We start from the raw sequence: 25,807 nt of genomic DNA on the forward strand, positions 1-25,807 counted from the left end.
GTACCTTAATGCTAAAGTCTATTTTCTTCTATGATTTAGTCCATTGATTGTGGCAGAGCGATGTTGAGCTCCACATATAAAATCTAATATAACAAGAAAAATCTAAACTGGATAACTTCACTCTGAACCTCTTAAACTCCTGATTTAGACGTAAATTTTGTCTTCTCCCTAAATTTCCTTCTTTATATTGAAGACACCCTGTCAGACAGTCATATACATTAATATTAAGGATATCATTGTTCCAACACCTTTAAGAGGCTCCCCAGTGTTTATACTAACTGAAATATTCAAACACAAGATGCCATGATTTTTTTAATGGCTGCATAGTTTCATTAAGTTAAAATACTGGAGATATCCTGTGCATCATTTTCTTCACATTTCCCCCAAATCCATCCTGACATATTTGGCATCTTTGGAAACTTTGGGATCTTAATTCGAATCTTAATTCAGTTTCTGTGGGTTTTTATTTGTATTTGGCTGCACAACATGAGTTTGTATAGATGGAGCCACTGGTGGAGCTGCGGAGTTTAAGAGGTGAAGTCACTATGTCTACTATGTACTGAAGTAGCAGCACGTTGTCATTAATATTAATGAGAGCCCTTTTTACCGTTTTGTATTTTACCGTTTGAACCTGCATCCTGTTGGGTTCAGGTGTATTCTAAACCTTCTTCAGTTCTGAACAGATTATTTAACACTGAATGATTTCAAGCAGGAACATTGTCTTCTAAAGTTACATTATTTTTTATTTATTCAGATTGTGGGGCTGCAGTTTGTCAGAGATCAGCTGTGCTTCTCTGGCCTCAGCTCTGAAGTCCAACCCCTCCAATCTGAGAGAGCTGGAGCTGAGTGACAACAACCTGCAGGATTCAGATGTGAAGCTGCTGTCTGATCTTGTGGAGAGTCCACAATGTGGACTGGAGACTCTGAGGTCAGTAGAGGGTTGGAGTCAGTCCATGCTGGTTTCAGCAGTATTGTACTAAACACAGTTAATATCAAAGCAAAGATCTAGTAAACCCCAACATTCTCAGCGGCTGCTTTCCTCAGTAAAACTGTGAGATGAGAATGGTGACAGGCTTCAGGATTTGACAGAAACACAGAGGGAGAGAGAGAACAGTCAGCCAATCAGATCAGCCAGAAGCCTGATCATGAGTTGATGTGAAGACAACTGTTGTTGTTGTGTTCATGTCTACAGGAAATAAAGCTGACAGCATCACAAGATGTATAGAGACAGTGGTCTTCATTCATCAAACTGTCGTACCATCAAATCTGATCTCAAAGTGTTTGTTCTCTCATTTCAACACTAAACTACTGATCAGTTCATCTTTGTCACAGCTCTGAGATCAGTCTGACTGAAGCCTGCAAATCATTGGCCCTTATTTCAGAGAACCATCATTACATTTAGTAACCATGTGGTCTTTCTAAGGGAGGTTAAAATCAACGGCAACTTGACTGATAGGAAAACTCAGCTGGTAGGGAAACTTAACCTCTGTGGGGTCATTGTCAAGATGATCAATGTCATTGATTCCTTAGTGCTCCTGGCTGTTGTAACAACAGTCGTTGGCGTTTTAAGTTTCCTGGGAAGAGATGAAAGGACAACATTATAAGTGGAGGATAAGTTGTGTCGCAGACCTTCTCCCCTGTAAAGTGACGGTTTCTTGACCCGGGTGTAAATGGATTCCTTGACACCCCTTTCAAACAATTTGTCCATCCATCCATCCATTTGTCCTTTCTGTCTAAAATGTGCACCTGGTGGTCCTCAAAAAAGGTGTAGCTAAACTGAGTCTTGACCTGAGGAGTTGGCCCTTCTGTGTTGAGCCAATCATTTGTGTAGTGGTTTTTTCGTTTTCCCCAATGTACAGGTCTGTGCATTCCTCACTGCATTGGACCGCATACGCTAGATTACTTTCTTGTGTTTGGGTGTGCGGTCTTTGGTGTGGACCAGTATCTGTATTAGGACGATTTTCAACAAACACAACATCTCTGTGTTTTTTAAACCCAAGAATACGCTGAGTTTCTCTGATACTCCAGACATGTATGGAATCACAATGTTGTTGCGTTTGACCTTCTTCTCCTCATCCCCCTTAGTATTGTTCTTACTGGATCTTGTGGCTGTTTTCCCAAAGGTCCATTTAGGTTATCCACAGGCTTTAACTGCCCCCTTCAGGTGGTCCTTTTCTTTGGCTTGGACACTTGTTCTCAGCTCGGTGGTGCAGGGTTCTGAGAACTCCTGGCTTATGCTCCAGTTGGTGGTGGGAATCAAAAATGGGTAGTGGTCTTTGTCTGTGGGTTTCCAGTATACACCAATACACCAATGTGCAGACTCCTGTTCTCTTCAATGTGTACAGCACAGTCCAGGAAGGCCAAACTGCTGTTGTTGTTGACATCTTCTCATGTGAATTTGATGTTATTGTCCATGGAGTTGATGTGTGTCTCATCACACATCTCCGCCCCTGTTGTTGTCTGGGACTGATCAAGTTACAACCAGTTGGTAATCTGAAAGTTTAAACTTTGCGAGTACTTGACAGTCAGAAAGGGAGTGGAGGGAGAGCTTTTTCTTTCACAAGCTATGCCGGTTGCTGTTAACATAGACTTCCTCCCATCAATGTGGGACAGTGGATTCAGACAGTGGGAACGTGATGGCCTTAGCACAATCAAAAAACTCTCTGAGGGCAGTGAATTGAAATCTTTTTATCAATTATAGAACCAATTTGCCTTTCCCTTGAAAGATATGTTTCAATACCTACAAATAAGGCACTACATCCAAAACCATATAAAATGGAATAAGATTAAAAGAGACCCAACAGGTATTGAACAATACATCATTATGGTAACTGAAAAACGTTTGCCAACTAGGAATCACATTTCACACATTTACAGATGTTAACAGCCGACATGGCTGATAACATCTGTAAATGTGAGAAACAATTGGGAGGTAGAACTAAATGTGGTCATTGAGGACCGGACGTGAGAAGACGTGTGCATGAACTGTCATAACGGTATCAGCAGTAATTTATTGAAGGAGTTTGATTGAAAAATAAAACTGAGATATTTTAAGACGCCATCTGTAATTTCAACATTTCATAAAGATGTATCTCCATGTATCTACAAAAACACTCCACTCACTTTGAGGCTGCCGATGAGTTAAAAGAAATGATTTGTTTAATGTGACGTGAGCTCACACTGAAAGATTTACTTAATAAATAGTGTTTCCATACTGTTTTTACAAGCAACGTATCACATCCACACGCTGGCACACAGCATTTGACTCAAGTAACATAAGGCAAAGAACATATGATAACAATATGAAACTATGCACTCGTATTTGCTCGACTGACGCACTGAAAACGGCACCAATTTAAATGTAACTTGTCCTGCTGTTCACCTTATTTATGAGAATAAATTGTACTGTATGCAAGTATTAAGTATGATTCCCGATTAAACTGTACAACATGAGGCGTTCTTTTGCAACAGGAGATACCTCAGTTTGTGTTTTTCCTAAATCATGGTTCTTTTTCTGTGCGCTGCAAATGATCTTAAATTATGTTTTTTTGGGGGAGTAAATTCAATCAAACTGGTGTTTGTTTATTCGGAAAGGCTTTCTTCTGTTTTGCTAATTAACTCCATATAATAAATTATATGAGGTTTTATTGGAAGTAATATTTAGTTTTTTTTTACACTGCAGTAGTCATATGAAACCATTTCATCCTTCTGCATTCTGACAACCTTTGCGTGGGAAGTGGTGTGTGCACGTTTCCAGCCCTGTTTTGTGGGTACGCACCCTTTATAAATGAGCCCCCTGGTCAGGGCTGAGCTTTTAGCAGCCGTGTCCTTACCTTGCCTCCATGGACAAGGAAGTCACCATCATAGAACAACTGAGTGAGAGAGATTTTTGTATTTTATTTATTTATTTATTTTATTTATTTGATAACTATATGAATAAAATTCACAACACACACACTTAGTATTGTATATGTATTTATTTATTGTTATTAAAACACACACACATTTATTGTTTTAACTATTTCATTTATTTAATGAACTGTGTGAATTGAATTGTTCTTTTGTATTATCTTAAGCTTTGGCAATATTGTTGTCTTTGACTCTGATTTATGACTTCTGCTGTCTGTCTTCTTCTCTCATCAGATGGAGGTGATCTCTGTCAGAGTGTAAGTGATCAGAAAGGTGGTGTTGAGAGAGGATCAGCTGTGTCCTGATGATCCAGAGAGGTTGAAGCAGCAGCATCAGCTTGTGTGTGGAGAGGCTCTGACTGGGCCATGTTACTGGGAGGTAGAGTGGAGAGGAGAGCTTCATCCAGCAGTGACTGACAGAGGAATCACAACAGTGCTGCAGTCTGAAGTCCACTGTCAGACACAAAGTCAAGTCCACCATCATCCCTGTGTATTCCTCTGGATGTGACAGAGTATCATCAGTGTATCTGGTGTATTTAGGGCCCGAGCACGACCGTGCGAGGTCCCTATTGAATTTGCTCGGATTATATATATATTTTTTTTTTTTTTTTTTTCTGCAAAGTAGGCCCAAATGACATGGCCTAAACATACTCGAAAACTCACCAAAATTTGCAAACATGTCAGAACCGGTGAAAAATTTCGTATTCTACAAGTTTCGCACATGGGCGTGGCAAAATGACTCGCTAGCGCCACCTAGAAAATTGGAAATGATTAGCCCCTCGTTCACGTTCAACCTACATGTACGAAATTTTCTGGGGACATGTATCGTATCAAGACGCACAAAAAAGCCTCAAGAACCCATAGTCTAAAGTCAACAGGAAGTCGGCCATTTTGAATTTTACGGCCATTTTTGGATGATTTACACACTTCGTACTTTAACGAACTCCTCCTAGGGATTTAGTCGGATCGACGTCAAATTTCTGCTGTGCCTTCTAAAGGCATTGACGATGAAAAGTTGTGCTATTTGCGCGTTTTCGTCAATGGGCGTGTCCGTGGCGTCGATGATTCGCAATGAAACAGGAAGTTGTTGTAACTTCAGTGTACATGCTCACATCCGGACCAAACTGTACATGTAGGATGAGAGTCCCGCCCTGAACACATGTACATGCCGACATTCACCCACAGTCATAGCGCCACCTGCTGGCAACAGAAAGTGACCTTTAACGAAGCAGCCCCCGCCGCACGTTTCACCTACATGCACGAATTTTCTGTGGTACGTGTATCTTGTCCAGACGCACAAAAAAGTCTCTTGGAGCCATAGCCTAAACCCAACAGGAAGTCGGCCATTTTGAATTTTACGTCAAATTTTGGATGATTTACACACTTCGTACTTTAACGAACTCCTCCTAGGGATTTAGTCCAACCGACCTCAAATTTGTGCTGTGCCTTCTAAAGGCATTGAAGATGAAAAGTTGTGCTATTTGCAAGTTTTCGTCAATGGGCGTGTCCGTGGCGTGGCGTCAAAGATCAGCTCTTCGCCATGACACGGAAGTTGTCGTAACTTCAGTGTACATGCTCACATCTGGACCAAACTGTACATGTAGGATGAGAGTCCCGCCCTGAACACATGTACATGCTGACATTCACCCACAGTCATAGCGCCACCTGCTGGCAACAGGAAGTGACTTTTAACGAAGCAGCCCCCGCCGCACGTTTTACCTACATGCACGAATTTTCTGTGGTACGTGTATCTTGTCCAGACGCACAAAAAAGTCTCTTGGAGCCATAGCCTAAACCCAACAGGAAGTCGGCCATTTTGAATTTTACGTCAAATTTTGGATGATTTACACACCTCGTACTTTAACGAACTCCTCCTAGGGATTTAGTCCGACCGACCTCAAATTTGTGCTGTGCCTTCTAAAGGCATTGAAGATGAAAAGTTGTGCTATTTGCAAGTTTTCGTCAATGGGCGTGTCCGTGGCGTGGCGTCAAAGATCAACTCTTCGCCATGACACGGAAGTTGTCGTAACTTCAGTGTACATGCTCACATCTGGACCAAACTGTACATGTAGGATGAGAGTCCCGCCCTGAACACATGTACATGCTGACATTCACAGACAGTAATAGCACCACCTGCTGGCAACAGGAAGTGACTTTTAACGAAGCAGCCCCCGCCGCACGTTTTACCTACGTGCACGAATTTTCTGTGGTACGTGTATCTTGTCCAGACGCACAAAAAAGCCTCTTGGAGCGATGCCCTAAAATCAACAGGAAGTAGGCCATTTTGAATTTTACGTCAAATTTTGGATGATTTACACACTTCGTACTTTAACGAACTCCTCCTAGGGATTTAGTCCGACCGACTTCAAATTTGTGCTGTGCCTTCTAAAGGCATTGAAGATGAAAAGTTGTGCTATTTGCGAGTTTTCGTCAATGGGTGTGTCCGTGGCGTGGCGTCAGAGATCAAGTCTTCGCCATGACACAGGAAGTTGTTGTAACTTCAGTGTACATGCTCACATCTGAACCAAACTTTACGTGCTTGATAACTCTCCCACCCCGTTATGGAGGACCGATCCTGACACAGTCAGAAATAAATACAGAAATAAATAAATGCTCAATAAATAAATAAGCATCCAATTAAATACACAAAAAAATAAAGTAAATAAATGTAGGTAGTAATTAAATTATACAAGGAGACATAAATGTATATATTTTAATTAGTGCCTTTACTTATTCACCTTTGTTATAATTACCTTATTTGTTTATTCAACTTTATTTATTACTAATTTTTTTAATGTATTTATTTATGTGTGTGTTTTAATATTTTTGTCTGTTTTATTCTTCCTTTGTATTTATTTACCTTATTTATTTTCACCCATGGTATTTATTTCTGCCTGTCTTTTTTAAATTTTTGTATGCATTTCTGCCTCATTATGCAAATGAGGAGGGGCTGTGTCTCAAGGGGTCATCTTCTCTGCTATTGGTGGACCAGTCAGACAGGAGAGCTCCTACTCTGCCTGCAGACATCAACGATCTTGCCCCTCACACAGACAGATGGCTTCCTTCAGTGCGCTGAGGTGTTTAACAACTCTGAAGACAATACTACCAGCAATGTCTTCCTTCTCTTTTCACGTAGACGCTCCGACAGACAGTGCTTTCAGTTTGCTGCATGCATGGACACAGAACTGCGGTACAGCACACAGTAACGATGAAATGTGTGCTGTTCTCACATTCTTCCTCTGTATGTACACATAAACAACAAGGCAGGGAAATATAAAAGGAATTTATTTTATTGTTTGGGTACATTATTGTTCAGTGTACATGCTCACATCTGAAACAAACTTTACGTGCTTGATAACTCTCCCACCCCGCAGACATCTACATGCCAACACCGATTTATATTCATAGCGGCAAGTGCTATGTAGCTCCACATAGGGGACACAGGAAGTGACATATAACACCTTCATGCGGCGTCATAACCGCGTAGCAAATTCACAGCCGCACCGGCAGAGCTCCAGAATATGCAACTCGGCCGGCTCACACGCGGACGCGCTTATAAGTGCGAGGGCCCGCCCAACGCTGCTTGCAGCTTTAATTTTATTTATTTTCTTAGAGAAAATAATTATTTCTACCTCAAACAAAATTCTAGTATGAAAAATAGAACAATAATAAGGAACAATAAGGGTTAATGTAAAGTCAAATTAAATGCAGCTCTGAAAAGAATCAATTTTCTCAAAATGGAACATAACTACGGTGCCTGCAAGGTACAAAGACCAGGAACTGCTGGTTTAACTGAGACATACATTTAGCAATAGTGACACCTAGTGGCTCATACAGGCAACTGCCTTACATCTGTAATATTTTGCAGTCTTATAATCTTGCAGTGAGAGCTGTTGCTCTCACACTAATATTTGGCTATTTACACACTCTGCACTTTAATGTACTCCTCCTTTCCCATTGATGATTACATGTTGGACAAATGGTGAGTTTTGGTCGAGTCACAAAACAGGAAGTTGTTGTAACTTAAGTGTACATGCTACGCTATTTATTTCCCTAGAGGTATTTATTAATATATTTGGTGATTTACTCACTCCGCACTTTAACATGCTAACTTATTTATTTCCCTAGAGGTATTTATTAATATATTTTGCGATTTACACACACTGCACTTTAATGTTCTCCTGCTAGAGAATTATTAGTGTGAGAGCTGTGGCTCTCATTGGCGATTTACACATGCTTTACAGTCCCACCTTGAACACATCAATATGCCAACATTCACTCAGTCATAGCATAATGCTTCATGCTGTTGTTACTTCTGTGCTGTGATGAACCACATATTACAGGTTGGTCATCTCTACTTCAAAACTATCTCAGAAAAGTCACACATTGATGATGTTATGTTGTACAGCTTCTGAGTTTTCCTTCAACGGTGTATGCTTGGCAGTCAAGTACCATGCTTCGCCATGAAACAGGAAGTTGTTATAACATTGCTTCACATGTTTAAATCAGTACCAAACTTTATGTGATTGATAATGGTCCTGCTCCCAACACATCCACAAAATTCAGTTATAGTTATAGTGCCACCTACTGGCAACAGGAAGTAAGCCCTGTGTGACACGCATCATGCGATTAAGACATTTTCTCAATGTGTTTCACACATGATGTACTGGGGCGTAACGTATAATTACTGGGTGCTCCTTTGCGCACAGGAAGTGACTTTTATGTATTTTGCGCAGCTTCCAAAGTGCGTGACAATTTAGAGCAACAATATCTGACGCACTTCACTTGCGAGTGCCCATCCAACGCTGATTGCTGCTTTAATATTTAACTGAATTAATCTGTGGCATGTGATTCTTTTACCTGTAGGTAGCACTAAAGGATTTTAAATTGCTGATGGAGCAGTACTTTGCAGCGGTAGCATTCACAGCTAACAGCTGACAGCTCTCACACGCATTTACTTTGGTAAATGCCCATTCTGGTTTCTTTCTCTCTTACATTTTTGTATGCATTTCTGCATCATTATGCAAATGAGAGGGGCTGTGTCTCAAGGGTCCAACTTCTCGATTATTTGTTGTTTAACGTCGGACTGCATAGGTCGACTCTACAAGCCTTGCTCCCCACAGTCACAACAGAGATCAGTGAACTGCGTTTATTGCGTTTATCAACTCTATACTTAATGTGTGTACTCCTTTGGAGGTCTTTCTGTGATATATCTTTGCCCCCCTACTTTTTTTGTTTTGTTTGTTTTCTTGCTGTATCCCCTCATTATATGTATATTTGTATCCATTATGTGCTGTATGTGTCTTTTGCACGTTATTGTTATGATTCTTGTTATATGCTGTATTGATATTACCTTTCAACTAATAAAGATAAAAAAGCTGTATTTGACAACAACACTGTCACACATGTCTTCCATCTTTATTTGTATGAATGACCGACTGTTTCATTTAGAACTGCGATTATATTCACAGGAAGTATAACATGTTACATGCGTCCGTTAAAATTAAAAAAAAACACTTTATTCATATTTTTTGGACTTTCTTGAAAAACAAATAGGCCTAAATCATGATTTTTAGTTCAAAGGAGGTTTAGTTTATTATTGTGTGCTGGGATTTAGTTTGTCTTGCATATTTTGATTGTTTTAATTATAAACATCTTCTCATAAAAACAACTGAATAGGTTGATAGTTGATGTCTCCAAAACGACCTATATGTTTAATGACTTCCAAAACAACATGCACTATATTGCCAAAAGTTTTGAGTGGAGTGCCTGTACATGCACATGAAGGTTAATGACATCCTATTCTTAATCCGTAGGGTTTAATATGGAGTTGGCCCGCCCTCTTCTGGGAAGGCTGTCTACAAGGTTTAGGCGTGTGTTCATGGGAATTTAGACACTTCTTCTAGAAGTGCACTTGTGAGGTCAGGCGCAGATGTTCGGCACTGTTCTTGAGCTAATCCGAAGGCCCACACGACGTTTGGGCCTTTAGCTATTCTTCCTTCTGCAGGAAGTTGTGGAGTTCTGGCCACTGTGCGCCTCTGCATGCGCTTACCCCGCTCTGTGATTTTATGTGGCCTACCACTTCGTAGCGGAGTTTCTGTTGTTCACAATCGCTTCCACTTTATTATAATACTACTAACAGTTGACCGTGGAATATTTAGTAGTGAGGAAATTTCACAAATGGACTTATTGCACAGGTGGCAACCTATCACGATAGCACGCTTAAATTCACTGAGCTCCTGAGAGCGACCCATTCTTTCAAAAATATTTGTAGAAGCAGTCTGCATGCCTATGTGCTTGATTTTATACATCTGTGGCCATGGAAGTGATTGGAACACCTGAATTCATTCTGTGGGTGTTGTCTGAGAATTACTTAGGTTGTCTATTAGATGCGGGAGGTGTCACTTGGCTTTATTTTTGTTGGCCAACTTTTGCATTGAACCTCAAACTGAGTAACATTATTTTTTTGTTAGTTTGCTGGGATATAGATAGGTTTTGTTGAGAGATGGACTTTGTTAGACTTAAACTGAGATAAGGACTCATGAGCAGAATTGGTGGTTGAATTGTGGGTTTTGTATTGAGCGCTTACTGTAATGTTATAGGCCAGGGATATTAAAAATTTCCCGAAAGCAAAGGTCCGGAACATCATAACGACTAACTTGCGTTATCATTCAGTGCCATAACGTATAGTTGTATCAACATATGTTTTAAGTCAACAACAGAATGTCAAATCAAATAATATTTCAAGAAAATGTTCAGTCAGTTTTCACATCAAACTGGACGGATAATAAATAATAACTACTGTAATAATAAATTGTAAATTTAAGTAAACTAAAATAAAGTGCCAAATTTTTTGAAAAATGTAAAAAAGTAGCTTGAAGTGATGAAGTGTAGTCTTAACTAATTTTATAATAAACACTCAACACATCTTAACAAATGAACAGCTGTAATGCCTCCTCTTCGCTACCACTCCTACTTTCTCTTGTCCAGTGGGAAACGTGAGCTCTAGTTTGTCCTGCCAGCTAGGATTGGAGATCTATGAGATATCCTGGTTCTGAACTGCCCGTGGGAGGAATGTACATGTAAAAATCTGTACATTCTTGTTTAAAACCCATGTAAAATCTTTTTTCTCTTTCTTAGATTTGATTGGCTGATCAGCATCATGAGACATGAGAACACAGGAAATTGGTCTGAGTTTCCTGGACCGCTAAACCAGAAGCCTACAGCCATAGGCGGCCCGCCAGCAATAACATCTGGCTCGTGGCCAGACTGCTTTGGTAGCAGAATAAATAAAAAATAAAATGACAGCTACAATTACTCACAGAATATCTTCCTCTTAAGTGATTGGGCCTCAAAAATAAAAGTGAGAGAACGTTTTTTTGCAGCAATGCTTCATGTTGAGTTTACTGAGAACTTTTAATTTGCAAAGTTGTGAAGGACATTCAGAAGAGTCTCTGGCCTGCTTGACACACCTTTGAAAAAGCCATTAGTAAACATGTGATTGGATTCCCCTTATCATCCTCAGTGAAATGAAAATAAGCATCCGTAGGTTTATTAATACAGATAAAACGCCGGGACACACACACTGCAGCACGGGCTTTATTGTGAGCATGTACAAATGTGTCCTTATAATCAATTTGTTTAACAAGGGAGAAAGAAATCCGTAGTATGTTAGGATCGATCATTCAACCCAACAGGAAGCACACACACTACCGACTGAGCTAAATGTGTACACGAGTTTGCCAGTTCTGGCCCGTTATGTAGGCTAGGCCTAACGGCTTGAAAAAAATGCCCCGATGCCAGACTAATTTGCCGACCCCTGCAGTACAGTAAATGCTACGAAAGCTACACTGGTTAAAACAGAAACTCTCCGTCATGAGGAAGTTATTCTCAATAATAAATCGGCTGTAGGTCGGCTGTCCGCAGAGCAAGGCGGCTGGGTCCAGATCCAGACCGCGGTCCGCCTATTAGTGACCTCTGTTATAGGCTAATACACTGTGGTGAACTTTGTTTTTCTTGTTCTCTGTAGGTAGGCGTACCTGATGATATTATATTGCTTCTTCTCCACCGTTGCTCATAAAGCAACTCTGTGCTTTTCTAACCTCCCTCCTTTTCATGTCTGACATATACAGTAATAATACTGGATCATGCAATATATTGAACGTTGAATGACACTATTAAAGGGGCATTATGGAGTTTTCAGCAGTTTTAAGATTGCAACCAGGTGTGTGCTCGTATGTGTGCTCGCTTGAACTCGTGAGCAAGCATAATCCAAAACACAACGTTTTCATACATAAATCCTGCAATAAACGCAGAAACACCGGCATGTTCAGGCTCTGTTTGTAATGTTTAGCCCCATGGTGGAAGGAGGAGACATGGACTCAGGAGTTCTTCACCTGGTGCTTCAATTTATTTCTTCACCAGACAAGTGAAAAGTGCAGTACTGCAAGTGTGAATTATTGCAAAAATATATAAAAAATTTAAATATACAAACAACAAGGAAACTTAAGTACAAACTATTCAAATTATCATTACAAACTGATATTAAACAACACAAAAAACTGTATCAGGCCCTGACTATTGGGCTCTAGCACACCTGTCCTTCCAGGCCAAAGCTGTTCTGCCCAGAGGAGCCTCTGCTATCTACGGTAGTAGTCAATGGCGAGAGACAACTTATCTTTTATCCCATTAGAATTGAGCCCTGAATTACACACATGATGTTGGTCAATTTTAAATATAATTTTGCAAGTCAAGAAAGTCGCAGTTTGTCGTAAAACGGTGAAGTTACATGTTTTGTGAGAAAACCGTTCAGTGAACTACAACTCTCGTCTCGCATAATATACATCACCAACATGTTAGCGCGGTAACGTTAGCTAACGTTCGTTGCTTGGTTGCTACTAGCTGGATTACTTAGTTATGTTCCACACAGAAATATCACCTGATGTGTTTAATCCGACGACTCTTGGTTCATATATCACATCATCCTCTCATGTAAGCTTTTTGACGTTAGCTTCAGTCATTGAGACAGTTACGAAGTCACATACGTGACTTTTGGGTTTGTGGTCTTTGTAATTATGTATTTTTACAGTCTTATACCTCAACAGTTTTACATCAAACTGCGACTTTCTTGACTGAATTTATCTTTTAAATTGACAGTAATTCAGAGCACAATTCAAATGGGATCAAAATAGTTGTTGTCCCTCGCCATTGACTAACGTACAATATTTTTTCGAAATAAGGTCCCATGGTGGTCCACCGGAAGGCGAGTGACTTACATTACATTAACATTTATTTATTTAGCGGACACTTTTATCCAAAGCGACTTACAATTGCTATATATGTCAAAGGTCACACGCCTCTGGAGCAACTAGGGGTTAAGTGTCTTGCCCAGGGACACAATGGTGTCTCTCAGTGCATTTGAACCCAGGTCTCTCACACCAAAGGAATGTGTCTTATCCACTGCCCCATCACCATATGCTCTCTATTGGGCTATAGACAGACAGGGAGACAGCTTCACACAACATGCTGGAAACTCAGGTAAACTCCCACTGCAACATTACAGTAATATTTTCATCAGCTTGAGGTTGAACTAATCCATGCTTGTTACATGATAACGTTAAATTTACTGCATTTAGCCGACGTGCTACATCGTTAGCTCGCCTGCTGCTTTTCAGTAACTATCTTTACTATCTGTGTATCTTTCACCTGAGGCTCAGCAATAAGAGCTAAATGTATTGGATAATAACGACACGGGTAGTGTTGAGTTTGAAAAGTTGCTGAAATTTTGTATTTCAGTGTTTTCTATCTTTCTTAAAATGTAAACTGCTGGATTTTAGGCCAGACGATTGCATCAGAATGTTGATTAAACCATTGTTTGTCTCCTCTTTGTGATTTGAAGAAAACTGACACCTCTTTGATTAGTGCCAGAAGGATTCTTTTGTTTTAACTGTTTCATTAGATTGGGTATCGACCATTGTGGCGACAACCCCCGTTGTTCTGTATGATTAGTTTAGAGCAAAGACTGTTTGTTCCTGTAGATTGAAGGGGGGTTTCACGTCTGAGATCAACGCTCTTTTCTCTGATTAAAAGTAACTCAATAATGGTACACCCTTCCTAATTGGGTGACAGAAGAAGAAACCTACCGAACGACCAATGACTATGGTCCTAAGCCATGTGAGGGGAAAAATGAAATTCAGCAATTTTGTAATTAAACCTTTTGTTAATTTTTATTGGATCAAGCCTCTCCTTTCTCAAAATCTGGAAAACACAACAGCAGGGAGCTGGACTGAATATTATTAGTAATTATAATTATTATATGTCACACTTTATAACAGTTGAACTGCAGTATGTAACTTTACTGTAGTGTTACTTGTTGGCTCTTCCCCGTTTTGTTGCAGTTTTGTATAGTTTGTGGGTAACGTTAGTTACAGCGACTGAGAGGAGGCGAAAAGTGTACCTGAGTATTGGTAAAACCACAATAAATCTAAATTGAACGTTATGAAGGAAACAGCGGCGGGTCCGAGCTAAAGTAGTGTTAGCTGGCTGCTTGTGGCTGTTTCACTATAGGAAATCAAATCGCTCCACATTTGCTTTTTACCGTTACATCCATTCTTGCAGGCTAAATCAACAGTGGTACACAGGATAGTAACGACGTGACTTTCTCTGTGTTTCTCCAGCTTTACTAATGCTCACTTTGTTTTTACTCGACATCATCTGAACCCGTTTGGTCTGATAGGCTTCAGCACATAAACCTTTACTGTTGTTTTGAATCCTTACGTGGAGCCGTGTTTTGCTGTGAGACGGTTGTTTTGTGGTGTTAGTGGACTGCATGTCGTTAGCTGCCGTGTTGTCGCTGTAGTCTGAGAGACGCTCAGGGCTGAATCGGAACCGGTGTCCTCACATTTATAGCTGAATAGTGGCTGATGCAAGCAACAGAGAGAACAGACGCGTGCTTAATTTCTAAGTGACTTTTGAGTCCACTGACAACAAAGCAATGAAAATTTGATTTATTAATAAGCAATTTCATTGAAAAATGTACATATAGCCCCTTTAATTTTATATCTGAAAATGTCAGTTTTGGTGACGCAATGTTTGCTAAGTGTCATCTTCAGATTCCTTGTTTTGTCCGACCAACAATTAAAACACATTAAATTACCATGAAATGTGTCAAGGAAAAGCAGCACATCACCTTTGAGAAGCTGTTATCATGTTTGAATGTTTAGTATTTTTGCTTGAAAAGTAACTTAAAACAATTATCAAATAAAGAAACACTCGCCAGGCCTATAGCAAATCAAAGTTTATTTCCTGCACATTTTAAAAGCAAATAAAAGTATAAGCTTTTATCTCTGAATGACAGCCCCATCATCTTAGAAAAAAAAAACAACCCAAAAATCAGTTCAGTGTGGACGTACGAGTAGCAACAAGCTTGTTAATGTTTGGAGCACGCGTCTCCTTCTGTAAATTTCAACGGTTTAAACACTGAGCTAAGTTACGCTCAGAACCACAAAGCTTTAAATGACACCACTCTGCAGTACAGGAACTACAGCCAGAGTCCTGCAGAGGGAGTCAGTGTCGCCCCCTAGTGGTAAAATAAACAGTGCACAACCTCCACCCCTCCATCTCCGTCGCTCAAATAAATTAGCTCGATAATTCTGCCCTCAGGTCATCATCCATCAGCCAGTATTTACACCAGTGCTTCAGCCAGTTCAACATTTTTACAATCCAAAGAAAACAAACAAAAATATCATAATTTGGTGAATAGTTTTTTGAAAAAAAAATCTGCTTGAGAGAGAAGCCAGAAGTAAACAAATGTACAAACAGAAAAGTAGAAAACAGGCACACGTCGAGGGTTTGAAATAAAATTCTTGCTGCTCTTCAGGTGGAGAAACCAAACCGCTGAGCTTGTTCATGGACTTCCTAATTATTACGGTCATTGATTAATCTGCAAAATGTTTTCTTATTCATCTTTTACAAAATGGTAGAAAATCCCATCACAGTTTCCCAGAGACTTTCAATTTACTATCACAGACCAGTAAATACTCACATTTAAGACATCGGAATTTTTAAAACTTTCACCTGAACGATTACGTTAATGTCAATCAACTAATCAGCTCATCATTTCAGCTGTTCTTCTTAGTCGCAAATGTGATGTTCAAATGTTCAAAACAATCACAGAATCTCCAACCAGGAGCAAAACAATGTCCGGCACATGACTGAAACGCTGAACCTCCTGTGTGTTTGAAGACAGCATTAATGGACAAAGCTCAGAGGTGAACTGAAGCCTCGCAGTTAAACTAATGAAACCGTCGTCAGAGAACAGAAAACAGTGTTTTCTGCAGTGTTTATGTTAACGCACCATTAATTTTGTTTTTGACAGTTTATTTTGGCTGCCTGTGTCACACCCAAATTTAACAACGAAAATATGAAATGTTCCCTCGTGCCGTCTGCAGGATTGTGTACCTGCACAAAGGGGCTCACAGAAGTCCTTAAGAGGCTCGACTCTGCTACACATGAACAGGAGGACGGCACTGAGTCCTTTAGAGAAGGAGTGTCAGTAGTGTGTGAATCTGTGACAGCAGATATCTGACTTTCCTCAGGATCTGTGCGGTTAGAAGGTAGCAAAAGGAAAAGCAGGAAAGCAGAGACAGAGGTACTGGATCACAACAGACACGCTACAAAAATCCCAATAGGTGTGCAGTATAAACAAAATGAGAAAACTACACTGAAAAACAAAACAAAAACTGTACTTGTTGCCGTTATCGTGGCTCCGTTACACACCGGAGTAGGGCTGCACCTAAACCATTATTTCCATCATCAAGTAAGCTGCTAAACACTGTAATCATTTCATCTAAAATGTAGAAAATAGTGAAAAATGTCCATCACAAGTCCCGCCATCCCGAGTCTTCAGATTATTTCTAAAGCCAAAGAAACTCAGTTCTCTGTCACGAGACATATCTGAGAGGTCAGAACCAACTATTAATGGCCATCTGTCTTTGACTAACAAAACTGTTGCTGATGAATTTTGTCGGCCGACTATTTGATCGACCCTCTCTTGGTTTCAGCCCTACACCAGAGTGAGAGGTAAAAAAAAAGAAATACCATCAAACTGTCTCACAATGATCAGCAGTTATCTCACTAAGGCTTTAACAAACAAATATAATCATAAAGAAAACCAACAACCTTTAGAGAAAAACGTCCGTACGTGCCTTTTAATCCCAACACGCCTGTTTTCACTTCTCCCCTGTGACGGCGTCAGAAAACTGTAATCGTTAAACTAAACAGGCCGTGTGTGTGTGTGAGTGTGTGTTCAACAGTTTTTAAGCTGAAAGTAGAGCCAGCCAACGCTGTGCTTGGCACTGGTTAAAGTTCGTCAGAGAGGGCAGAGAGCGCTCCTTCACCACCACCACCTCCTCCTCCTCCTCCTCCCGTGTAGACGGGCAGGTGAAGTTAGGCGCCTGTCACTCATCTGAGCCGACCGAGCGCTTCTGATTCCTTTTGCGAGGAGATCTTCTGGGAGACGCTTTGTCTGGAGAAGAAGGAGAAACACTGAGTGTGAATTTTAATATAATATAAAGTTAGCAAAACAAAAACGTTACAACGAGCAGAGTCTGCAGTAGTTTTAAAAAAAGGTTGGTTTTCAGTAACCTCACGGAGGTTTACGTGCGGACATAGGTCCAAAAAAAATACCTGTGTACATGTGGACAGGGCCTGAGGTGAAGAGTAACTTCTCAAAGTCTCTCAAGAGCTTTCAAACAGGTTTTACTTGCTAAAATAATTCCTCCTGTTCACATATTCTAAAGTTTATCTGTAGCCAATTTGAGGCTTCAGCCGCCTGAGTCAGCCTTCATTCAAAAATCCACCGTAGCTAACGTGTTAGCCGTTAGCTCGCCCGGTTACCAAATATTTCACAAACACATGCAGATGATTTCACTGCTGTGGCCGGACCACGAGACAGACAAAGAGGACATCAAGAAGAGCGGGGGAGGGGTCAATACGTCTACATGTATCAGGCTAAAAGACAAAATCAAATATTAAAAACACATTATTGTTTTTTAGTGATTTGAGGTGGAGATGCTCTGATTCTCAAACAGGAGAAAATTATTTTTGTGTTAAGTCAAATACTGAACATATCCTGTTGTTAATAGACAGATTTCATGTCTATAAACACACTTGAATAAATATATAATGATGCGTTCTGCACTGGGATGGGAGAGAACTGTTCACCTGTCGAAACACTTCGATCAGAGCATCTGCACCGTTACAGGGAAGGTGGCTAATGTCCTAAAGAATCATCACTCCTACATCAGCAGCACTGCAAACTTAAACACATCACCCACACGGCGCAAAGCAGACCTCACCTCTGCGACTCTGCACTGAAGACGAAGGAAAACGTGACAGCGAGGAAGGCAGAGAGAGAAAAGAAGAGAGTGAGTGACCCTCATGCACAGTGGAGGTTAAATTCATTCAGAAACAGGCGAAGCAGGAAGAGAACAGAGACTCATCGGCTGTCTCTGAGAGGAAAGACACGTCGAGGGCCACGAGACACGTTTCAGTGTCGGGACACGACATCAACACCTCGTTATTCTCAACAGGTCTGTTTCATCACTGAACATTTTAATCATTAAGTAGTTCTGTAAGCAGAAAGCAAAATATAAACAGTCATCTTATGTCTTGTGCTTTAAACAGTTGTTGAAACCTGTAATATTTTTAATGCAACTAATTCAAATATACACGTTCATATCGTTTGTTTTGATTCTCTGGTTACTCAGTTGTGTTTGCGATTAAGGAGCTTTTTGGCTGCAGACACTCAAATCTTGGTTGTACAACTGAACTATTGTGATTTCAGAACGTGGTGTTTAAGGAACAGTGAGGTACATTTTGTCTGAAGTGACGTCATTCAGCTGCATTATTCTCTATGACTAGATATATTTCATGCTAGCAGGTAACGCTGTTAGATTAGAGCTGCTGTCATTTAGGATAAACGTGTTAATATTTAGAACAATGATGAGTGAGGACCTCTCGGGCTCCAAACTAGCATCGTTCACCAGCAGCTCACTGACGAGGCTGCTGCAGATGTGTCCACAGACTTTATACGTTTATCGACCTCGTGAGCGGAGGTATCAGCCGATGACCTTAAAAGAACAGATACCAGCCTGATTAATCAGTTTATATCTAGTCTGAAGCTAAAAAACGATTGATCGGAAATGTTTATTTTATCTTTCAGTACTTTGGTCCAAAAATATCTGATCTAAATCAACGAGGCTGAGAATCTGAGCAGGTGTTCAATACCAGCTTATCCAATAAAGACAGTTCGGTAGTTACTGAAAAAAAGATCCACCTAACCTTTTAAGTCTTTTAATTTGACTATTTGCGTTTATTTGACAATAAAGTTTATTTTCACATTGACTGAAACTGAAAGCTAAAGATTGCACAGAGGTGGAGCATCTGGTCTGGGTGTACGAAGGTGCAGAAAACAGAAGCAGGTGTTTGAGCTGACGAGTCCACGGGACGTTTGTAGTTCAGGGAGTGAAGCATACGTACTGATCTGGTTGAGCGTTTCCTGGGGGATCCAGCTCAGGTCGACGTCGTTGTGGCTCGAAGTTCCCATTTCCACCTTTGGAGCTGGACGCCTCCTCTGCGGGCACAAACACACAGAGAGAGTAAGAAACCTGCCGTGTACGTTCACGTGTTCTGATGCAAACTCAACACTTCCTCCATGTTTACCTGCAGATTAAAAAAAAAAAAAAAAAACTTTCTTTGTTGTAGTTTAAACAATTCCATCACGTCAGCCATTAAATGTTTAGCATTGTTCCTGGACAAACTGTAAAAATACAGCTGGTTCATTGTTCTAAACATCTGATTTCTTTTTTACAGCGCTCATTACTGTGTTTGTTTTTTTGTACCTTTCTGGACTCAATCAGCTGGTGAAGGCCCACACGACCAGCAGCCCGAGGCCTGACAGGAAGACGTACAAGAAGATCCTGGGAGGAGGGAAGAGGAACAGATGGAATAAAAGGAAGGCAGAAGAAAAATCTCAAAGAAAAGCACTATAAATAAGCAGAACATCAGTGAAGTTAATAAAAACAAACGCACGTCTCTCCATCGAGTCCATCCTCTCTCTCAGTGATGGTGACTGTCTGGTTGAACACGGCATCCTGGAAAATGTTTCCCTGCAGAGAAGAAGAGAAGTAAGAAAAACAAGACGACAGACAAACGGAGTTATCGGTTATTCTTCCTTCTATAATCAGTGGTGAACTCTGCCCTCCTTATCGTCTTCTTTGACAAACTTGCATGCATCAGGTTCTGATTAGAGAAACTGAAGAGTTTAACAAGCAGAATTAAAGAGGAAACCAGGATATTAAGAGTACGATGTTGGCGGTCGTGCTCCGTCGCAGACATGGGTGGTTTATTTCTATGTTTGACAATTTTAAAGTCATCACACAATATGTTCGGTACTTCGCTATCCAACATCTCACTTTGAGGAATACAAACATGTTTTTATACAAAACCTTTTTTCTTTATTTAATTATAAAAGAAGCCTTCAAATGTTCTCAAAAACAAGCAGAAGAACTCAACAGACGAGTTGTTTTCAGCCCGTTCTCCTTACATTGCCGTCCTTATAGTTGAGGTTGATGACGAGTCCGAACGGCCGCCCTCCCATTGGCTCTGCTGGGATGAAGGAGTACTCAAAGGTGGCCTGTCTGCCGGCAGGAACCACAATGCCGAGCTGGAGAGCAGTGAAGTTCTGGATGTAGAACTGGTAATCCTGACAGGGACCAACAGAACCAAGTCAGAAAGAGCTGCTCAGACACACTTTGCCAGTTGGAGCTGAGAAGTCAGACAGGGTTCTTGTGGGAGGGAAGTGTCCCGTGTGTTTTCGTACCTGTGGGTAACGGAAAGAGGCGTCCAGAGACTCCACAACGAAGTTCTCGGATCCCTTGTTGGTGAAGCCGAGCAGGAACTTGACGATGTTGTTTGCAGGGAAGTCTGGAGAGAAACGTGGAGAGTTCACACAAAGCAACGTCTAAAATATCAGCCAACAACCTTTTACCGAGGTCTTTAGAGAAAGCTACCTTCTCCTTTGACAAACAGGATGGTGGTGTCAGCGTTGGGGGAAGCCTTCACCTCTCCAACCAAAGCTTCTTCTTCTTCATCTTTTTCTTCCGTCTAGAAACACACACAAGTTTCAGTTAAAGCTCAGTATATTTATATATATGAGCCTCATCTTAGGGTTGTATATAAGATTCTAACACTCAGCGTTAGCCTCACTTGTTCATTTTCATTCAGTTGTTTTTAACTTCACTCAATTTTATAAAAGTACTTCAAATAAGCTGATCGATAAAGGCCGATTTATACTTCTGCGTCGAGTCTATGCCGTACACTTCAGCACAGGCTGCACACGTAGCCACGCAGTCGTGAGCTTTTATACTTGTGTGTTGTTGTCGGCGTCACTCTGCAATTGCACCGCTGAAACACTAGTTGGCAGTGGGGGTTTAATGCTCCAATGAAAAAGTGGTAACGATTACCTTCATTAACAATTTATCGGTTGTGAACTTTTGGTTTATTATTTAGTTTATTTAGTAAATAACACGCGTCATAATTATCTCCCCAAGTTCAAGATCACATCTTTAATTATCTTGTTTGGTCAAAACACAACTTTGTTTTATTTAAAAACCTATAAAATGCAGAAAATCATCATTTTAGACGAGCTGGAAATGAGCAAATAGTTTTGCTTCAACAAAAAGTCTGTTGACTAATCTTTAACAGATAGAAGCTCACATATGTCCCTCAGGAAAAGCTCACACATGCTCTAACTTCAGTACTCTGTTCCGTGTGATAAGGCTTCAGTAATGTCAGGAAGTATTATAGTACACTGGTGTATTGATAAATTGGTGGGATCACTCACGTCACTCACCAGCTCCGCATTCTCGTCATCTTCTACTTCCGCCTCGTCGTCCTCGTCCTCTGCCGTCACATCATCCACGACATCTTCATCCACAGCCTCAGCCTCCTCATCCTCAGTCAGATCCTGGGCGCTCACCTCTGGGCCTGATGGACAAGAAACGAAGAACATCGTTATAACACGACCTTCATTAAAATGACTTTTCATGTAATTTATTCGACGATAGACGGAAAGTTAAAGGTAAAACAATTTGTTGGCTCTTTAATTTTTTTTGCCACAAGCAGCAGCTGGAAAAAAAAAAAAATCACAAAAAGTGTCTGTAAGACTGTAATTTTCTTCTGTGGTTCAACATGATTCCACATGATAAAGGATGTTTGGGTGGGACTTCAGAGACGATGAGAGGTTTGACTGAAAGGTCCTTATTACAGAGACAAAGACACAAGCATTATTCCCATCATTCATCTGCACGTTTTAGAGGGGAGGACAGAGTACAGATCTTTCTTCATCTTGGGCTTCAGGTTTAAAACTGTACATTATTTTTTCACCCACATATGTCTATATACACACACAAGAAGTCAAGCAGTCGACCCCGGGGAAACACTGCTGCTATATATATGTGATATCTACCGTTACCATTATGTCGAGTTGTATATTACCGTGATAGAAAACTGTGGCCATATCGCCCACCCCTAATATATAAGCTTTATTTTATTTTTATTATTTTGATGTACATTACAGAGAGGGGATGACATGCTGTAAAGGCCCAAGACTGGACTTAACCCCCGGTTAGCTGCTGAGCTCAGATTCACATTTTCTGGATGTGATTTCTGTCCACTACATGTCTTTGTATAAAATGTGTCTTTTTTTACTGTCGCACAGTTACAACAATTAGAAACGTAGATTTCTTGTTTTACACATTTTGACTAAATGTAGCCCGACATACTCACAGGAGCCAAAGTGTCAGGTAAACCTAGCTACAGCACAAACCCCAGCCTCTAAACAGACCCTGTAGTTGAAACAACACCTCTCTGAAACAGTTAAAACTGAACTTTATGCACTTCATTAGAAAGGGAGGATTTATTGTAGGACAGTTTTATCAGACTGCTTTAGTTTTAGCCAGGTGTACTTAATAAACTTGAGACTATACATAAACTACATTTGAAATAACGTTGAGCATTAAATGTGTGAAAAATGCTCGCCCATAAAGCTTTTGCACACAGTAAAAGATGAAAGGTCGCTTTAAATATGAGTTTTTATCTACACTCCCATTTAGGGTTCAGTGACAATATACATTGTTATACTTCAGATCTTCCCCCACTGTTTTACTCTGGTAGCTTTCTCTTTAATATCTCAGTGAATAAGATCAATGCGGGCAACGCTGCACTTCAGTGAGCAGCAACGCTTTAACGCTGTGAGAAAGTGCCTTGATTTCTCAAGCATTTAATTCACTGCGTCAGCAAAACACTGACATCCATGATGAGGTAATACATAAATAGTTGTACACAATTAGATATACCATGACAGAGAGTTTCATCCATATTGCCCACTCCTACTGCACAATTACAATAAAAAATAGAAGTCCTGTGCATCATTTTTATTTTTTACACATTTGCTCAAATATTTGGCTGAATATGTTTTTTCTTTAGAAACGTTTCAGCCATGTAGCTTTAAAAAAAAATTTTTCACACAACATCTGCAGGAAATACCAGATAACCTACAGCTCCAATAAGAGTATTAATCATGTAGGCTACAACTGCCCCTCTGGCACATATTTTAAATAGGATCCTCTTGAAAATGAGATGATGCATCTCAAGAACCTATCCTTTAATAAATTCATACTAAATCTATATACTGATAAATCTCAACGCTTTTATGTGAAAGCCCATCTAGTCTCTATTGTATTTTACCTATTAAACCAGTGCTAGACTGGTGTTTCATGGGACCACTGGGTAGTTTAGCTCTTACAGTTTTCTGTATAAAAGGTTAGAAATCATACTGTTTACTACTGCATTATTTATGTGTAGTATTTATCTAGACAATATGTTTGTACTTCAAATACATGTCTACTCTTTGCTTAGTGTCTGGGCTCCTATATACAAGCTTCTAGCTTACCGAGGTGTCCCTTTTCACAAATCTGCATTCCTACTTATGATTGTATTTGTATGTTAATGTTTTGTGAATAAACTAAACTCACTGATACTTCCCAACATTTTGATGTTAAAGCCCATCTGGTACCAGGGCGCTATCAAAAACAAATTTACAAATAACACGTTTTAAGGACATAATTAAATTATAAATGCACTGGCTGTATAAATTGACTTGTATGAAGTTAGTTGCCATTTAAAAAATTAACAGTGATATTGAGCTGAGCCGTTAGCTGTTACAGCTAGCTAGCCAACTAACATGTGGAATTAGCCAAACTAATCCAACTTTTGTCAGTGTGTATTGATTACTGTCGATTTATATAGAGTTACTGACGAGTTCAGACTTTATACAAATGTGTTTAAGTTTTAAACGTTTGCAGGAAGCTGTTGAGTGGCAGTTAGCACGTTAGCAGAGCCACGTAGCTCCCGGGCTAACGGCTAACAGACAGTAAGGACACGTCAGTTTAGGCAGGCGGATTAACTGCGTGCATGTAGCTAACTATTGATCACACAATGCCAATTAAACATTCATATAAATAAACGTTACAGGCAAATACTTCAGACATGCCTCTAAAGAGTGACGAGTCATTGTTTTAAGCACAGTTACACTCTCAGTTAGCACATGTCATGGAGATCGGCCTTCCTCTTTTCTTACAGCTAACACTAGTAGCATTAGTTGCTAACGTTGATTAAACACTGTCCCTCCTGTTGAGCAGCCGTATCAGAGCCTTACCTTTGATAAGGATAGTCGCCGGGAAGGCTAACAGCAGTAGCAGCAGCAGTTTAGGTAGAAACTTCATCATTTTTTTAAATCGAAATCAGTGCGTTTTCATTCAAGTGTCGGTCAGAGAGCCGAGCCGTGAGCGCCGCAGTGCCGCTTCCGTTACAATTACAGCTGCGCATGCGCAAAATACGCTCACTAGTAGGCGTTGACGACGCTCCGATTCGGCAAAGTTAAGGAGAAGCTTAAGGAGGAAGTTAAGGAGAAGCTTAAGGAGGAGTTAAGGAGAAGCTTAAGGAGAAAGTTAAGGAGAAGCTTAAGGAGAAAGTTAAGGAGAAGCTTAAGGAGGAAGTTAAGGAGAAGCTTAAGGAGAAAGTTAAGGAGAAGCTTAAGGAGGAAGTTAAGGAGAAGCTTAAGGAGAAGTTAAGGTAAACCTTTTATAAACAGTCTATGAGGTCCAGATCAAAAACCAGTATGTCTCTTTAAAACACAGTTTAAGATTTGTGAAAACTTTATTCTATTGGTGAAAATGCACAAATGGGCGATTTCCCTGCTTTGTTTTGGGTTGTTTTTTTTTACATGTAGACCACATTAAACTAGAAATAAATGCCTAGAGCTTTTAAATATGGACTAAGTTGTCCCACAGAGGCTAAGGTTTATTTAAACACAGTTTCTGATTTGTGACACATTTCTTCTATTTGTGAAAATGCAAAAATGGGTGATTTCCCTGTTTTTTTGGGGGGGGGGGTTTACATGTAGACCACATTAAACTAGAAATAAATGCCTAGAGCTTTTAAATTTGGACTAAGTTGTCCCACAGAGGCTAAGGTTTATTTAAACACAGTTTCTGATTTGTGACACGTTTATTCTATTTGTGAAAATGCAAAAACAAAGACGATTTCACTGTTTTCTATTCTCTTTTGTTTTTTTTACATGTAGACCACATTAAACTAGATCCAGATCAATAACTACTACCTACAGCTATCAGATCTGGTGAGATTATACCGGAGGGGCCAAAGTCTCTTTAAAACACAATTTCAGACTTGTGAAACCTTTATTCTAGTTGTAATTTAATAAAAGGGCAATTGATATGTTTGTTTGTTTGTTTTAAAATGTAGACCAAATTAAACTA

The 25,807-nt window shown here is 40.1% G+C and overlaps 1 protein-coding gene and 1 long non-coding RNA gene across 2 annotated transcripts; one reads left to right on the plus strand and one right to left on the minus strand.

Annotated features, from left to right (window-relative positions):
• The first annotated feature begins 1,328 nt into the window (after positions 1-1,328).
• Positions 1,329-4,565, plus strand: LOC119913277. The gene is made up of 3 exons (XR_005446427.1): positions 1,329-1,343; positions 3,455-3,456; positions 4,358-4,565. It is a non-coding gene; the product is annotated as an uncharacterized LOC119913277 (long non-coding RNA).
• A 12,037-nt stretch (positions 4,566-16,602) lies between these two features.
• Positions 16,603-24,843, minus strand: LOC119913283 (translocon-associated protein subunit alpha-like). Its single transcript, XM_038732685.1, is given in 11 exon segments — positions 16,603-17,433; positions 18,266-18,280; positions 19,449-19,542; positions 19,811-19,845; positions 19,848-19,888; positions 20,001-20,077; positions 20,515-20,673; positions 20,791-20,894; positions 20,981-21,074; positions 21,823-21,956; positions 24,688-24,843. Coding segments are annotated over 11 exon segments (891 nt in total). The 5' UTR covers positions 24,758-24,843; the 3' UTR covers positions 16,603-17,365.
• Between the last annotated feature and the right edge of the window lie 964 nt (positions 24,844-25,807).

This window comes from Micropterus salmoides, unplaced genomic scaffold (genome assembly GCF_014851395.1).
Source record: "Micropterus salmoides isolate LMB-PRFRI ecotype aquatic unplaced genomic scaffold, ASM1485139v1 Ms_hic_scaffold_1, whole genome shotgun sequence".
NCBI classification, from domain to species: Eukaryota; Metazoa; Chordata; class Actinopteri; order Centrarchiformes; family Centrarchidae; genus Micropterus; species Micropterus salmoides.